Here is an 18846-nt window from a genome sequence, read left to right as displayed (position 1 = left end):
CCTTCTATTTTGCTTCTGTAGCTATAGAAGAGAACAGTGTTCGTGATCTTTGTAGTATTGGGGAGTGGGGTCTGTTTGTAAAGGGGTCGAGGGAAGAAACCACTTGTTACATTTGTAGGGCAGAGGGTCTGGGAATGGCTGAAATAGGTTGTTGGCTCAAAGATGAGTCTAGCCATGGGGCATTTGTATTGTATCTTGGGCTAATGAAGTAAAATGCAAGTTAACTGCTAGAAAACTGCTTAGAAAACAATTGGATATTGTGTTGTACTGATGTTCAGTTAACACTAAACTGCTGATGGGACTGGGATAAAATGGGCACATGTGGGTGATAAATAAATTTCTTGAGAAGCATAATCTCGAGGATTGCGCACAGAACCGGAAATCTAGAAGTCCTGAGTTCTAATCCCAAATCTAGCTGCTCTGTGACTTCAGTCACATCACTTAACTTGTCTGCCTTAAATTTTTGAACTGTAAAATGAAAATAATAATGCTATATCTCAAAAGTGTTGAAAATTCATTAATAAGTGTGTCATTCAGTGTTGTTTACATGCTCATAGCACTGGTACAACACCGTATAAGTAATAATGTCTTTTCCAATAAGATGACTATGGTATTGTACTGTAATGACATGTACTTTTTAATAGATAATGAAACCAAAACTGTTTGGCTGTTTGATAATATTTAACTAGTTAATCTAAAATAATAGCAAAGACATGAAATCTTTTGGCACATTATTTGCACCCAGTTTACCAAGTGATCCAGATCACTCTGTCCTGTCCTCATTATTTATCACTCCTCCAATTTTTGTGTCATCTGCAAACTTCATCAATGATTATTTTGTTTTCTTCCAGGTCATTGATAAGAATGTTAAATAGCATATGGCCAAGAACTGATCCCTGCTGTTACAGTTACATTTTAAACCCTATCCGTTAGACAGTTTTTAATCCATTTAACACTTGCCATGTTAATTTTATATCATTCTATTTTTTTAATCGCAGTGTCGTGTGGTACTAAGACAAAGTATGTTATGTCCGTAATAGGTATATTATCACAATTCCAAACCTGCAGAAACAGCGCAGAAATTTGCTGTTTTTGGCTTAATTGACTTGTGACTTGCTAGTTGGCTAGTTTTTGGCTTGTTTGTAGCTTGTTGCTTTTTTTTTTTGGATCGGCTCCAATGGGGGGCAAAGGGGGGAAAGAGGGGTGCACAGAGGGCCCACCACACTCCCAGACTGCACGCTGCGGGGATCTAGTCACATAGAGTGTTGGCTTGTTTTGGCCTTATTTTGAAATGGGATTAGTTTGATTTTTGGCATATTGTGGAAGTTGGGGTGCTTATTTACCACGTGAAGGTTGGCAACTGTGTATATTATATCGCTCAAACTTGTAATCTCATCAAAAAAAGATATTAAGGTAGTTTGACAGGATCTGTATTCTATAAACCCATGCTGATTTGCATTAATTACATTACCCTCCTTTAATTCTTTATTAGAGTCCCATATCAGTTGCTTCATTATCTAGCCCAGGATTGATGTCAGGCTGATGAAAATCAGCCAAGTCATTCTGTTCACCCTTTTAAAAAATTGGCACATTTAGCTTCCTTCCAGTCTACTGGAGCTTCCCTAGTGCTCCAAGATGTATTGAAAATCAACATTAATGTTCCAGCAAGCTCCTCAGCCAGATCTTTTAAAACTCTTGGATGCATGTTATATGGAGCTGCCAATTTAAAAATGTCTAACTTTAGTAGCTTCTGTTTAACATTTCCCAGAGATACTAGTAGAAGGGAAAAGTGTTATCACTGTATGATGAGACTGTATCATCTGTTTTTCCTCAAATACAGAAAATTAATATTTATTGAATACTTCTGCCTTCTCTGCATTATTATTGATAATTCTACCATTGTCAGGATTCTTTTTGTTCCTTATTGTCCTTGTCTCTGCTGGCTTTAGAGTTCTCCTGTGTCCCTTTGCTTCCCTTAGCAGTTTTCTACAGTCCTTAGCTTCTGTATGATCTATATTCATTACTATCAACTTCTGCTTTCTTCTATTTGTTATATATTTTTAATTAGGAAAAATATATTAATTTTAAGGATAGTTAAATACTGGAACAGGATACCAAGGAAGGTTGTGGAATTCCTGTTGTTGGAGGTTTATAGAACAAACACCTGACGGGGATGATCTAGATATTCTTAATCCTGCCTCAGTGTAAGGGGTTCGACTAGATGATTTCTTGAGGTCATTTCCAGCCCTACATTCTATTGTTCCCTGATGAGCAGGGTGATTAGAATGTTAATTTAATCTGTATGATTGCATTTCAACATAAGGTAAACTGAACAAGTTTGATTAAAAAACAACTTGTGCTGGATTCTTTTTTTTAGTATCTTTAGAACCTTTCAGTCCAAACTGCATTCATTCAAAACTATTTGAATTTTATAAATGCGGTTTCTTCAAATATAGTATCCTGTTGTGAGTAATGGAGATAGAAAAGTTTCAGAGTAGCAGCCATGTTCGTCTGTATTCGCAAAATGAAAAGGAGTACTTGTGGCAAATTGGTTAGTCTCTAAGGTGCCACAAGTACTCCTTTTCTTTTTGGAGATAGAAAAATTGCAGTACAAATCTATGCATATTGGCTGAATTGAAGAGACATTATCAACTTTAATGTTTTATGAAAATAGCACCTCATTTAGCAGATCTGCTTTTTGTATATATTCTGTCTGCTTATCTGACAGTCTTTTATTAGCTTTAACTCCTATTAGCACTGCATAACCAGTAGAATTATTAGAAAGTGAGATTCGAAAGTGAGCTGAATTCTCTTTTGACTTGATTATCAACATAATTATTAACCAAGGTCCAATTTCAGCATCTTTATTACTAGTGATGTGTGACAGAAAAATAATAGCTTGACTTTCAGCATCCAGGTTCAGTTTGTTTATTATGTAAATACTTAAATATTTTCTTAGATTAAATTTGCATATTATAAACACACTGCATATGAACAAATTGGAGAAAGTGCAGAGAAGAGGAACAAAAATGATTAAAGGTCTAGAAAACATGACCTCTGAGGGAAGATAGAAAAAATTGGGTTTGTCTGGAGAAGACTGAGTGGGGGACATAAGTTTTCAAGTACATAAGAGATTGTTACAAGGAGGAGGGAGAAAAATTGTTCTTGTTAACCTCTGAAGGAGCAATGGATTTTAAACCACCCTTCCAGCAATTTAAGTTGGACATTAGGAAAAACTTCCTAACCGTCAGGGTAGTTAAACAGTGGAATAAATTGCCTAGGGAGAGTGTGGAATCTCTGTCATTGGAGATTTTTGAGAGCAGATTAGACAAAACACTTGTCAGGAATGGTCTAGATAATACTTAATCCTGCCTTGAGCGCAGGGGACTGGACTGGATGACTTCTTGAGGTTTTATGATTCTAAGAGACTGGAGAAGGAGTATAGGACTGGCAGATAGCATGGAGGATAGATAGGACAGATAGGATGAACAGCCAAGAGAGGTAAACAGACTGTCTGAGCAAGGAGACTGGGTAAAGGGAGTTGTGGTGGGAGAGAGTGCAAGTGGGACTTTCTGAGCAAGGATATTAGGACTAGGCGTGGGGAGTGGGAGGGACTGGGAGTGAGGGAGATTGGGACTTGAACAGTGAGCCTGGAGGGACTGGCTAGACAAGGAGATTGGGATTGGGGTGTAAGCCTGAGGAGTGGAGATGGGACAAGGAGTCTGAAGTGGGGAAGAGACAGGACTGGGTCTGGGACAGGTTGATGGGAATGAGGCAGAAGGAGTTAAGCTTGTGGGGGATGGGCAAAATAGTCTGGGGCTCCTAAAGCACATTCCCTCCAGAGCCTGGAATAGAACCCCAAATTCCTGAGTGTCACTATTGCTCTGCTGTCACTGAATAGCTGTGAAGCCCACTGGCAAAGTGTGACTCATCTCTAATGCTGGTCCACAGAGGATCACAACCTACTACCGTTGTCAGTTACTAAGTTAGCTCAAGTAATAGAGGTTTGTGTGGTGGATCTAAATTTTCCAGCTCTGCTGATGACCCATGTGGGACCCAATATGAATGCCACATGATGGAATCTCTGGTGGCTTTTTTTAGTTAGCTTTTTAAAAAACCTAGGAAATTATCATAGAATATCAGGGTTGGAAGGGACCTCAGGAGGTCATCTAGTCCAACCCCCTGCTCAAAGCAGGACCAATCCCCAATTTTTGCCCCAGATCCCTAATTGGCCTCCTCAAGGATTGAACTCACAATCCTGGGTTTAGCAGGCCAATGCTCAAACCACTGAGCTATCCCTCCGCCCCCATTATATAACCTCCCCCCGCCCCGAAAAAAAACCCTCTCCCTCACATTATGGGAATATTAGATTGCAAAATCAAGCATTCCAAACTTAGAAATGCCAAAGTTAATGTTGCCTGTGCAACCTTAATTCAGCTGCCTTGTGCTTATGTGTTACAATGCCATCTTTAAATTACATACTGTTTTTTTCCCACAGAATAATTTCTTGCCTCATTCAGTGCACAAGATGGACCTGTTCTGGGGATGAATCGAGATTGTGTAGTGAAGGAGGCTATTGTCTATAGGACTCCTGCCTCGTATGTTCCAGAAGTTGGAAGGCATGGAGTGAATGAGGCAGGGGATTGCAGGAAGAGAAAGAATGGTCTCCTGGCTAAGGCAGTTGAATGCTACCCTGGAGATTCCTTTTCCATCTGTAAAATGGGGATAGTTATATCCCCTCATCTTACTGTGTATGTGTGTGTGTGTAATTCATTAATGTTTGTGAAGCACTAAGATACTATAGTGATGAATGTCATAGAAGAGCCCATGAGGAAATGAATAGTTCTGTCTTCACAGCAGGGTTTGTAATAATAATATGTGGTAAATATAGAACAGTGAGACTAAAACAAAATATTAAATAGCTGCTAATTAAATGAGCACTGTCCTGTGCACTAAATGAGGCCTGGTCCTGTGGCTAAAATAGTATGTGATCATGTAATTAAAGATATCCTAATGCCTATACAACCTTAATTTTGCCTCCTGGTGCATATTCAACTGTAATTTTGGCATTTCTTAACTTTTTTGTTTATTTGACTTTACAACCTTAATAATCTTTGTAATGTAGATTTTGTAGCATCTGAGATGGTGGTAATATATTTGAAGTCTGAGTAGTGGTTACCAAGGTAAATAACATCAAATTCTGCAGATCTTGGATTTTTGCAGAATAGATGCCTGTATCACAGCTTTGAACTTTAATATTAAACTGATGTGTGACTCTTATTTTAGTAAATATTTTAGCATCACTTGTATTAAAATCTGTATAGTACATCCCCAAACAAAAAACTATGTTAAAATGGGATTAAGATTGAGATTGTGTCATGGTTACAGGCTAGCTATCCCCGTTGTGGTCGCTGAGTGCATACTCTGACTTTTACCTATCTTAGGATGGAATCTCATGATTTTTCCACTCCTAGACTGGGACATATTGGATACCAATTGCTTACACCCTGCAGCTGTGACTGGTTTTCAGGCACTTGAGTTTCTTTCCTTGGGGAATTAGTGACCATTGAGATTGACCAAGAGCCTTCCTGAAACAGTATTTTTATTTAGAATTTGGAACAAAACATTAGATGAGACTTTTTTCCTCTAATCTTATGATTCAAAACAAACTGTTAGATAGGCTTTCCTCGTAAATGATTGGAGCAAAACAGAATCAATGTATATTCTCCTAGCAAGGCCATTTCTTCTGATCTTGATGAGAACAGTATGAAGCTTTACTTTAAATAGAGTCATTACACTTTTCAGTTCTAAGCAGCTTTCTCTATAATTAGAAAGCCAGGAGACTCTTTCTGGATCCTGTATTTCATAATGTTTGTATGCTTGTTTTACAGATCACATTTCTAAGTTTTGCTGGAGAGACAGATGCTGCTCATATGCAGGTAATATATACACAGGATAATGACTTTGTCTCCAGCACTTGAATTATAACTGAGATATTTCATGTTTTTGGTGCAGGAGCCCTAATACTTATTTTACTTCAAGAATGTGTCTTGGAACATGCTTTTTAAAATTAATGGTGTGTTTTAAACATTGTAATTAACAGTTTTAAATTTTTTTATTTTTGTATGACCTCCAGTGTTTTGTATTCATTTGGAATATAGAACCCTGGAAAATCTTAAACTTCCGTTGTCTCCTGAAAAGGTGTAACTTTTTTTTTGTTAACTTGAGTGCCAGCCTTGGGTCTGTGCTTTTTTGAAATACCCGTGGCCAGATCTTAAGACATTCTTAGGAGAGTTATATACACTCTTGTTTTAAAAACAAGAACTGCGTAACAAAAGTATGACGACTGTTTCATGCAACTTTAAAGAATATTAGGAATTTAACCCTCTCTCATCTGTGTTTAGTCTCAGGCCTGGTTTAACTTTAGAAGTGAGGATAAATCAGTGCTACTTTGTATGTGAACACTCTTGTAAACGATAGGTGCAAGCTAAAGTGATATCAGACAAGTTTAAAACAACGCAAGAAACTCCAGGCACACAATTGTACTAGTTTAACTAAATCTGTTTAACAACTTACCTTTCATAAAATACATGCACGTTCTGTGTTGACAAGCCCTTAAACTACTTTGTAGTTCTCTCTCCTCTAGTTCTCCAGGTGTATAGATCGTATATTAAACTACTTTGCGATTCATGCTTTCCTCCTTCCCAGCATGTTCTAGGTCATATCAAAGTAGAACTTTTGACTATTGTGCAGTTAGTTTTACAAATAATTGAGAAATATGATTTTCTTGTAATTTGAAGTAGAGTGGTGTGAAATAAATATTAGAAGTATCACTGAGCTGTTGATTTTATTACTACATCATGGTTAATTTTTAAATTATTTTGGTTTCAGGGTGTCAGTATTTGCATTTAAGCATGTGCAATAAAGTGTAAAAGAAAATCAGGAGCCATAAAACTTATCTTGTGCCTTTTAGACATTTTACGCGTGTGTGTGTGTGTGTGTTTTCTTGTAATGGAAAATATAGATGTGTCTTAGAAAACCACACCAAAGAGGGTGCTGATGAGGTCATGAACCTCAAAATGACTTATCCCTTCGACAACTAATATAAAGCACGAGGTGTATGGTGGAAGGTGTTAGTCATTAAATATAGAGGCTTTCCTAGTTAACGGTCCATTGGTATTTAAAAGCAAAAGGATAAATACTGTGAGTCAAATTGTGCTCAGACTAGCATTCAGTGACAAGTACGCTAAGGGTGATATGAAAATAATCACTTTACAGATATTGTTCTAAGTACACAGGTCCAAACCTTGGACTCTCTACTTGAGGTTGCACAAAGAATTCTGTTTACTAAGAGAAAGCTGGGCCCACTGTGTTCAGTAATTTATATTGGATTAAGCATAATATTAAAAATGTCTCCATATTTATATTATGTAAGAAGTAAGCAATATAATATTAAACACTCATTTTTTTGGGCATATTTATTTTAGGTAAACAAAATTCCATGTTGACCAAGATCCTAGTTAAACATAAACCTGAACTGATTATTTTTAAAAAATATTCTGCTCAGATACAAACCTGATAATGGTGAACGTACAGCATGTGGAGATTACCAGATGGAAACCGTTGCATGCAAATATTCCCTCTCTGTGTTTACATACCTGCTGTGATGTTCTCTTGCTCTTTACTGCTCCCAAGACTCTCCTTGGTGCTTTTAAAGGTTTCCCTGAGTCTTGAGAGGCAGCAATATTCTATTTCTTCTGGTAGCAGTATCTTGAGATTTGAATTAGAACTCTGTTGTAAACTAGCCCTTAAAGCAGGATTCCAATTTGGTGTGGGAATATAATTGGAAAACTGAAGGGAAAGAGAGTGGTGATTTTGACAGACTTAGAGGCTGGCGATATTTATTTAACTTTCTAGTGCTCCAGATCAAAAAGTTTCCGTACCATTAACATATTAGTTTTTTGCTTAGTGTGTGAATTTGTGTTTGAATTAGGGATTGGCTGCTGTTTCTGTAGAGCTCCCCGATGTTTTGAAATCGCTCCATTTCTGCAGTCTAAATGAAAATGAAGTTATTTTTCTGAAGGATATAAATAAACCCATGGAAACCAGCAATGTCCCTAAACATCAGGTAATATTCCTAATCCTTTTTATATGCTACACAGAATATTAATGTTTTTTGCAGTTTCTTCATCTTTCAGATGTGTGTTTACAAAGTAATCCTGGCAATAACCTTGCTGGGTATTGCTACTTTTTTAATGCGTTTTGAAACTGTGTGTGTTCTATAAGTGCTATGGTATTTTTAGTGTTGTAGCTGTGTTAGTCCCAGGATATTAAAGAGACAAGGTGAGTGAAGTAATATATTTTTTGTTGGACAAACTTCTGTTGGTGAAAGACACACGCCTTCGAGCTTACATAGAGTTTACACAGAGCTCACCCACCTTGTCTGATGGTATTTTTAATATTATTAATAGTGGTATAAATATTATACTGACTAAAGACATTCCTGCTGCAATTTATGAAATATTAAGACATGCAAGGTACTTTATCATAGGTTCTTTCCTCTCTCCTTCCTAGTCTAGGAAGATATTCTGCTGTGGAAGCCATAAGCACTGAACTAGGCAACAGCAAATTGTGCAGGAAAATGCTTCAAAAGATGCAGTAGTCAAATGTGCTAGGAACAAGTCCCTGTGGGGCCTTTTTTCCCTTCCTTTTCACCATTCAAAAGTCTGAGTCTTGGATGCCCAAGGGGGAAAAAAAATGGAGACGTCCCCAAAGTGAACCACAGCTGGCTGTGTTGAACATGGCTGAGCATCAGCAGGCTTGCCTGACAGTGAGCATGCAGTGAAACCTGCTGAACTACATGCTCAGCTGCCCTCTGTAAAATGCCTGTGTGCTCATCCAGTAGTCCACATGCCTCTGCTCCCCACACCATAGTCCCTTTGTACTGGCATTTGGAAGGAAGATGAAACTGGTTGAGTGAGGCCTGGTCTACTCCAGAGAGTTAGGTCGACGTAAGGCGTGTCATGTCAGCCTAATTCTGTAAGCGTCTGCACTAAAATGTTGCTCCCGCCAACGTAAGTCATCCGCTGTGCTGACTTAATAACTCCACCTCTGAGAGGTGTAGTGTTTAAGTTATGTAATTAGGTTGACTGCAGTGTCCTACTAGTGAGGATGCACACAACCGACAGAAGGAGCATAGGGTGGACATTAAAAATCTAATTAATTACTGTAGTGGCTGAATGTCGACTTATGTCGACTAAATTTTGTGGTGTAGACATGCCCTTAGTCTTCTCAACTCTTCTCAGATGTAGTGCTATTCCTCTGTCAAACAACAGGGGAGAGAAGTTACAGGATAGGTTAGTTGCTCCCAACACTTAGTACTTCCCATTTCCTCTCTAAATGTCAGTGAAGATAGCTAGAATTAGTTAAAACTGTTTTGACTAATAATGTATAATGAAGTAATTGTATTACTTGCAGGAGAAAAACTACGTAGAACAAACCAGCAGGGTTTGTTTTTTTGGTTTTTTTAGTGTAGCGATTTATTCATTTTAAAGAACTCCTATATTCACAATGTACTTAGAGGATAAGAGTGGCCTCTAAACCCTCTCAAAACTTGGCTCTAGTGATGTAGGATAAATCACTTAACTTCTTTACTTCACTTACCTCATCTGTAAAATGGAGTTTTGTTTGTAATATTCATTAAATACTTAAATTATTGTTATACCTTTTAAATTACAGTACTATTAACAAATGTCTTTAAAGAGACAATTTCACTACAGTTTATGTCCTTGACCTGTGCTCTTGTTGTTCTTGCCATTTTAAATGATTTCACGTTTACATTATAGATGAAAGTATGTTATTGAGAACACTCTTTTGTCATCTTGTTTTTCTTTCTCAAGATTCACCTTTCTGGAGTACTTTGTGTGATGAGATTGTCTCCTTCGTTGCCAAGGATCAAAGTTGATTCTGTATTTACCTTACTGAGCAAATATGCTACTGGTGTAAGATATACAATGGAAGTATACTCATTACAGAAACATGAAACAGAGATGTCCCATGCAGAGGATGATGACACTAATCAGTCAGTGTCTTCAATTGAGGATGATTTTGTCACTGCTTTTGAGCATTTAGATGAAGATGAGACTTCAAAGATACAAAATGCTGGTTAGTTTTCATGTCCTGTTGAAATAGATTGCAGAGCTCATTTGTGGCAATTTAGGCTAAAGGGGGATTTTCATGCTGTGGTAAACTACATGAAACCCATATCGAATTGTTTTTTGCTAATTACTGTCATACAAGACCCCTTAAAAACCAAACAAACAAAAAAACCCAGAATAATTGGAGATTTCACAATTCTTTCCACAGCAGCAGAATGACATAAAGCAAAGGTTTTGACTCCGTGTCAGATCCAGAAAAAGTAGAATCTGTGATATGAAGGCAAGAGCTCTTAGTCCTATTCACTTCGCACTCCTCATCGGTACCCAGCCTGGGCTGGGGAAGCTAATGATCCAACCAGTGGACCAAATTCCGTGATGAATCCTGGCCATGTGCCACCTGAGGCACATTGCGCATTTGCTAAGAAGACGACCTGCAGTAGTAGGAGAACGATCATTGACATAATAAAGTGCTTATGGAATACTTTATTCTTTAAAAATTTTTCTAATCTTAAAAGACCCTCTAACCTATTGTAATAATTACAAATCCCAGATACTGCTGTCAAAATCAATTACCTAGTTTGCTATTTTAGTCTCTTTTTATTTTTAAAGTATTTTCTTTTTCTTTTTAGGCACAACCTATACTACTCAGAACCACCGGGATGCTGCTTCACAGACCATCCCTGCTCATTGTTTAGAAGCTATTGACTCAAAGATCATTGTTAGCTCTGGGCATCGAAAATCATCTGCCAAATCTTCTGCTTCTCTGATAAATATCTTGGGACTTAAAGAACTGTCCTCATCTGTAAAGAATTCAGTCACAACCTCTATTTCTGATCCTTGGATACAGAGGAGTTTTTACAAGCCATGTAATTCTTCTGATCAACGTGTTAATGTTTTGCATAAAACATTGTTTTCTTCCTCTCCTGCTGAATCATCTGAGTCAGATTGTTCCAGCCCTAGCCCTGTTATCTTCTTAGATGAAGAAGGGTATCAAAAAAGTTTGAAGGCAAAACTTCAGCTACCAAAAATTCCAGTAGTGAAAGATGGTATAGAGGACTCAGACTCAGAAGTAAGTGAATTTTTTGATAGTTTTGATCAGTTTGATGAACTGGAACAGACTTTGGAAAGTACTTGTAAACTTATAAGGGATCCCATCCTTGGTAATCAACCCCAGAAGAGAAAGATTGCCCTTGAACAGTTGTATTCTAAAACTACTAATAATAATTGTATTCTAAATCCTCAAAAATTCAAGTTTGATCGTCCCACTCTTCCAGCCAACGTAAGGAAGCCAACTCCTCGTAAACCAGAATCGCCCTATAGCAGCCTCTTTGATGTTCCAGACTCCCCTCGGCCAGTGAAAACAGGAGAAGACAATGGAGGTTTGTTCAGCCCTATAAGATCATCAGCTTTCAGCCCACTGGGGAGCTGTGCTTCAACTGAATGTCTTTGTCGGATGGATATCAATGGAGATGGGCTTAATCAAAATCATGATACACTTTATAGTGAATATTCAGATTATGGAAACAATGTTTCATTTGAAATACTGGGTTCTGTTTTTCATTCTCAGTCTACATCACTACAGAAACATGTTGAAAACATTTCCAGTCTTAATAGGATTGTCTCAAAAGAGGAAAAAGGTCAAATTGTAGAATTCCAGAGGAAAACTTCTGAAAAAGAGGCAGATAAGAAAGTTAAGTCTAAACACAAATCACTAATGATTAAAGACAGCATACAAAAATTTGCAACAGAACTGGTTGAAAAAAGTTTTGGTAATGCATTTAAAGACTTACAAAAAGGAGTTTCTTCATGCACCAATGCACTGTGTCACTTGGCTGCTAGATTGACTTCTTCAGTCTTTCAAATGGCTTTTTATGAGATTGGAAGGCGGCGAGCCTTATCACTGAAGGAACGTGCAATTAATGGGCTAGCAAGCTTTTTGGTCAGTGAAGCTATAACAAGTGCTTTAAAAGAACTGCGATATGTAAAGAAACAAATATTTACTAACACAGTTGCAAAATTTGCAGCAGATCTCACTGAGGAGCTTATTTTTGAGGGAATCATGGAAGTTTGCCAGTTTTCACATCCATCAACACCAACAACTGCACAGGATTGGGCCTTTGATTATGAAGACAAAGTGGTGAGATCATATGCTAAAGATTTGTCTGAATCCGTCATTCAGGAAGCTTTCATTGAATTATCCCAGGTTGATGTGACCTTCACAACGCAAGCAGCAATTAGTGTTTCCATGGACAACATAAAATATGTAAGTGCAGAAAGTACATTGCAGTCAACACAGACTACCCCTTCTTTTCCTAATTTTCATGATAGTGCACTTTTAGCATTGAATCCAATACAAGAAACTGGAAAAGACTATACTGTACAACAAGCCTTGTTTTGTACTTCTGGTGTTGTAAGTTCAATACCAGTGCCCTTAGCTGGAACAGCATTTTGCCAACATCAGACTTCATCTGATGTTCATAAGGCAAAAGTATGGACTTGTCCGACAGCAGATGGCAGTCTGAAAGTGTACAAAGACTCTACACAGCCATATTTTACAACAAAAAAGAGAGAAGAGGAAGTGGCTTCTCTTAGAAATATTTACCTTACTGCAGATCACAGTGAAAGTACTGAAAATAGTGTGCAATGTTTTTGTAACCAGAATGATTTCACACCAACAAACAATAATCCTGGAGCGAATAATATTTCAGAATTAACAACTGGACCCACAAGCATCAACAGTTTCTCTGGAACAATGGTAGATATGATAGTAAATGAGGCTTATGAAGCAATAACTTCATCCAGGATTACCAGAACAGTGGAGGAATATACAGATTTTGTAACTAGAAAAACACCTCGTTGGCAGTGTGTTAGTGGAGATATCCGTAAGAATACTTTTGCTGATCATTTGTCCAAGTATATTGTAAAACAGTCTGTAGATGAAACTAAATCTACATTCTCCCACACAAGTGAGACTGTAGAATGTAATGGAGGCTTACAGACGAACACAGATAACTGTAAAAAAGAACTGAGTAGTGCAGTAAAGAAACAAGAATCTGAGAAACACAGATTTGTTCCTATAATTGTGGAACCGCAACAGTTGCCTCTGAATAACCTACCTAAATTTCTTATTACTTCAGATGACTCTGCTCAGTGTTTACTTTCAGTACCTACAGATTGTGTTCAGGAACGTAAAGGACATGAAGTACGTAGATTTTCTTCAAGCACTCCACCTCCTTGTCCCACTGTGACTCTTGCTAGGTGTAATGTAGAAGAGTTTACTGATTCAGGAAGCAGTTCAATAAAATCCCAAAGTAAACCATTGAAAACACATGATATGCAAAAAACAACACCAGGTCCTTCAGCTTTTGGGCAGGAGAGCTGTTTTCTACATGCAAGTAACCTTTCTTTGGTGATGTTTGGCTGTGAAGATTCTTTGCAGATGGAAGATAAATCAAGCGTCAGAGATGGAAATGTCTGTGCAGTACCTGATACACCACCACCAACTCCTTTAGTACCATCTCAGACTAGTTCTGAACGGAATCTAAGGAAGCTAACCAAGAAACTCAAGGGAGAATTAGCAAAGGAGTTTGCACCTATGACACCACCTTCTACACCTTATAACTCATCTGCTGCTGCCTTATCTGCAACTGAACATGATTCTTTGGAAAAGGAAGAGTTTATGCTGAAACTCATGCGATCACTTTCTGAAGAAGTTGAAAGCAGTGAAGACGAAGAACACTCTGAAATGCTTGTGGAGAAAACTGAACATTCAGAGAAAACAGTACAGTATGCTGATCATTTGGCTGGTCATATCATTTCTGTGGCAACTGAAATGGCTGCTTCCCATTTAGATGATAAAACAATTAAAAGAGAAGCTGACAGACACTACCAGTTAAATGCACAAAACAAAATATGTGGGTATACTGCCTTTATAAATATCCCAGAAGAAACTTTACATTCGTTGTGGAATTATGCAGGTGATATGGCTGGAAAGGTTATCAATGAGGCTAAGAAGATGATAAAATCAAGGCATTGCAAGCTGCTGAGGTTGAAGAGGGTTAACTGTCATGTAGATTGTCTTTCTCTCAGAAAAGATGATAGAGACTGTAGATCAAAAGAGAGCTGGTGTCCGGTAGTAAACCAGTGGTCCAGAGAGGTAGATTCATCCGTACTTCCTTTACCTCAGAGTTTAGGAACAACAGGTCTGACTTCCAGGTATCCAAGCTGCGAGAGTGTGACCGATGAATATGCAGATCACATCATCCGAGTTCTGAAAAGGGAAGGTGGCAACAGTGAGTTAATAATGGATCAGTATGCTAGTAGACTTGCTTACAGATCTATAAAATCAGGCTTACAACAAGCTGCCAGGAAAATCAGACTGACATACAACAGAAGAATATTTCCTGTACAGAAAACACAGGTAAATGGTAGGCATGAGCTGTTCAAAATATTGAACAAAGATATGGATACAAAATGGCAAATGAAAAGTAGTGTTCATAGGTGTGGTGGCCAAGACTGTGAAATAAACAATGTACACAGAACTGAAGGTACAGAGTTGTTACATTTTTCTGAATCCCTTGCTCATCATATAACATGTGATGTCAGAAGAAAACTGAAAATGTCAGCCATTTGCTTGCCAAAATCCTTAACAGATTCCTGTCTGTATAGAAAATCTAAATTTGATGAAGTCTCAGGGGACCTCCTTAAAACAACACTTTCTAAAACAGTTCTTCCTTTCTCACAAAAACATAAACTATATCATAGTACAGGCAGTTTAAATGAATATGGCTACCGAGAAGGCATCATTCAAGCTATAGAAGAGTATGCCAGAAAAGTAGTGGATGACACCTTAGAAATGAGTTTGGAGTCTGCTGTTCTCCAGCCTGCTGAAAACAGGAAAAATGGGGATAGATTCACTTACACAGAAAAGTTGTCTCCATTTTCTGGAACAGCCTGCAGATACTGTAGTATGAAGGAATATCAATGTTGTACTGGAAGTTCATCTCCTCACCTGCCTGGACAAGAGCCCCTCCCTAGAATCAGGCAGATCCCCAATTCAGGGTTGGGTGGTGCCTGTCAAAAATCAAGAATTTTTCATCTTGATATTCCTAAAATTCACATTGACATGGAACAGAAGACAGTATTTTCTGAGAAGGTGGTTGGTTCAGCTATTGAGAAAGCAGAGAGAGAGATGAGTAACACAAGTCTGACAGCTGATAGTGGTATTGGACACGGTGGAGTCAGCTTTGCAGAAAGCCTCACTACAGAAATAATGACTTCAGCTATGACTAATATTGGTCAGGCTGTTAACATAAGGTAACATTACATTCTCTCCCTCTTATTCTCTTTCTGTTGTTACCAGAAAACAGCACCCACTTTGCTTAATTCATTAATCTAAACATTTATATGGTCAGAAGCACTGTTTGCCACAATTACATTCTGAAAATATAATTTTAAATTTGGAATTATGTTTGGAATTTTTTAATAATAATCTTGTTAGTTACAGGAGCTCAGTGCAAACCAGTTTATAGCCTACTTTAGAATATACCTATGCTCTGATGGGTGACTCTGGTAAATGGGATTCCGTAATTTTTCTCTAATGTCCTGATCATAGTGTTTTATCAGTGATATAAATTACTGGAATTTAGTTGACAATTCAGTTGATCTGTGAGCCACAGTATAATCAAATTGTGTCTATAGCTGCATTAGCTCTGAAGTACTGACTTACAGAATCTGTGACTTGCAGTGCACACCAAGAGCAAATGTATTACATTAAGTAGGTGTTGTCTTTTACATAGTCTGTTTTGATTGTAATTGCACTTTAACACTGTGTTAATTTCTGGAAGAAAAAAAACTGTGTATATTTGAAAATAGAAATATGAAATGAATATTAAATAAAAATGATTTTATTTTTATATATGATTTTAGTTGATAAAGGATTATTAAAGCAGACAACTAGAAACTGGTTTGCAGGCTCTTGCTACATTGCTGATAAGGACTAATGTATTAAAAGTCCTTAAACTATACCATATTTTTAGGTATATTCAAAGAAATGAATATCTTGATAGAAGATGGCATAGAATGTGGTTGAATTAGTAAATGAGAAGGTACATTAACAACTAGTTCTTAATGAAAATAGACTTTACAAAGATCAGAGTGACTTCAAATAACACCATTTTCATGTCCAAGTGCAAGACCTACCTAGCTCTTCAGCATAGTTTTTCACTGAGTAATAATAGCAATGTATTTCTCTCATCATAGCCTTGGAGTGGGATCTCCTTGGTAATAAACTGTTTTATTTGCTTGACTCTAGATGGTGTGGTAATGTATAATGTAAATACCTGGATATGTTAACATAGTGTGGTGGTGCCTAATGGCTCCAACCAGGTTACTCCCAGTTTTTCAAGGCAAAATTATGTGTATAAACACATAATAAATTGTGGTCTCTGCCCTGAAGAGCTTATATTCTAAAAGAGAGATCTTTAATTCTCTCACAGAACTGCTACCAAAACTCAAGGAAATTTTCCTCTCCTTTTTTTGATTGCCTTCTAGTATAGACCTTCCACTAAAAGTTCCCTGTAGCATATAAAGATAGAAGACTGAGAATTCACATTACTTGGTCCTTGTACTTACGTTGTTTGGAATCCTTATTCAGAATACATGTAATATTAAATGAGAATATACCTTATAAATAAAGTGCTCTTGAGTTCTTATACTGTTGATGTCAGAAATGTCAGTTTTCAGCAAGAGGTTCAGAAATGCAGCATTTTAATCAAAACTTCATGTAAAGCTTCAAGTTTAATTATGGTGCTGAGAGTCGAAGGGAATGATGGATTGGGGAAGCAGCTGTGCACCAGTCCAGTAGTGTCAGAGGGAGACATTATGGCTCTATAAGATATACAGACTCCAAAGGTTGCTGTGAGAAGCATATTCATCATTTGTACTTACTACACAGTATAGTAAGACACACACTTTTTATACCATGTAGTAAGTACAAATGATGAATATGCTTCTCACAGCAACCTTTTGCCTCCTAGCACTCACCTAATGGTACTAGCTAATGTTGTGGAAAAGGACTCTTGCCACACCTCAGAACCACATAGCCCATTTAAAATGTGAAGTGTTGCCTGTAGTACAATCGTGGTCATCTTTGTACTTTGTGAACACAGCAGCCGTATTACAACTTTTCCTTGGAAGGAGTAGTGAGCAGATAGGACTTTCTGTACCCTCTGGCCATAGCACAGCTGCACATGGGCAGCCACAATATGTCCCTAAGAGTAGTTTATATGCACTTGCCAGGCAAATTTTCAGACTGAACCACTTTGCAAAATGACCACAGTTTTCTTTTGTGTTGTTAGAATGGACCTGATGAAGGGTTTTAGAAATACCTTTAATGCAAATGAAGCCAGCTCACTTGATTTGGTTCTAGGTATTGAAAGTCCTGTGCAGAGGGGAAAAGTCTATAAATAAATGGATATGCCTATTTTTTCTGAAACAGGGAGACAACGCTAGGACATTTTTTTTCTAATTAGAGAGGGCTATAGGTGGCATTTTAAGCATCATGTTGTCTACCCTTGTGCAGTTCTGTATGACAGGGGGCTTAAAATGCCAGTGACTGTGTTAGCCCTGATGGAGCTGAATTGGTCAGAGCAACACTGGGAAATTTTAGCTATCATTTTGTATTGCAGACAAGCCCAAAGATGCCAGGTCCTCCCTGTGTAGGTGTAGTCACTGTAGTAAATGTGAGGTCTACAAGACTGAACTGCTATGCCAATGCTGGAATGCTACAAACTAGTTTTTCAAATTAGGGTTTGTATCCATGCTACTACCCAACTTCCCCAGTGAAAGATGGTCCTAAGTGGTGCTCCCAGACTTGAATCTCCTTACAAAAGTGTAATATATAGTCTCTGAGAATTGTAAATCCAAATTGCAAATCCAAAAGGGAATAGTTGAGTCAGCTGACAAATGTTCCCTGCTTTGCAGGAGACTTAATACCTCTGAAGAATCATTAAATTAGGCTAAGTGAATTTTTGCAGAACAATGTGAAATATACCACCAGTAATGCTGTCATCTTAATTTTTGTTTAGTTCTATGGGAAGAGAAGGATTTCACTCAGCTGAATCTGTAGTTAGCCAGCAGATGAGTCTCAGTATTGGTGATGATAGCACTGGCAGCTGGTCCAATCTAAGCTTTGAAGATGAACATCCCGATGAGAGCAGCAGTTTTCTTCACCTCAGTGACAGGTAACTGTAAACACTTTTATCTGCTTACACAATCACCTCAATGTATGTTGAGCTGGTTTAGCTTTCTCTCTTTCATCAGAAAGCTTTATTTTCCATTGATCAGAAAGATGCGTTTTCACTAAAATTGGCTTCAGCATTATTATGTTTAAATCAGTGTTGCCCTTCAGAAGGGGATTTTTCTAGTGTGAATTCACATTCATACCGATACAAATTGTATATTAATAGTTACGGTATGAATTTTAAACTCTCATGGCAAGAAATCAGGTTACAGTTTTTATAATAATGTTGACATGCCATGAGTGTAATCTAAGTATTGTATGTATTTAATGACAGTATATTAATATACTAATTTTAAAAGCAACACAGGAGTGCTAAATGCAATGTATATCTAACATGGCATGGATAACATGAATACAGTAACTTTTTTATTTTCTTAATTTTTAATG

General features: G+C 37.6%; 1 protein-coding gene across 5 annotated transcripts in view; it reads left to right on the top strand.

Annotated features, from left to right (window-relative positions):
- The window catches only part of AKAP11 (A-kinase anchoring protein 11), a 60117-nt gene that overhangs the window by 18178 nt on the left and 23093 nt on the right, over positions 1–18846 (top strand). For all 5 annotated transcript variants that reach the window (XR_014712469.1, XR_014712470.1, XM_084634741.1 and 2 more), the window contains exons 4-8: positions 5892–5939; positions 7994–8128; positions 9900–10164; positions 10787–15473; positions 18245–18400. Coding sequence is in view for 3 of the 5 variants with exons in the window: in XM_084634741.1 (XP_084490867.1) it covers positions 5892–5939; positions 7994–8128; positions 9900–10164; positions 10787–15473; positions 18245–18400 (5291 nt within the window). In the remaining 2 variants the exon portion in view is untranslated. The remainder of the gene's footprint in view (positions 1–5891; positions 5940–7993; positions 8129–9899; positions 10165–10786; positions 15474–18244; positions 18401–18846) is intronic.

The sequence above is a fragment of the Lepidochelys olivacea genome, assembly GCF_965140295.1.
Source record: "Lepidochelys olivacea isolate rLepOli2 genome assembly, chromosome: 1".
Lineage (NCBI taxonomy): Eukaryota > Metazoa > Chordata > Testudines > Cheloniidae > Lepidochelys > Lepidochelys olivacea.
Note: the sequence above shows the minus strand (reverse complement) of the source record. Positions and strands in the feature narration are given on the sequence as shown.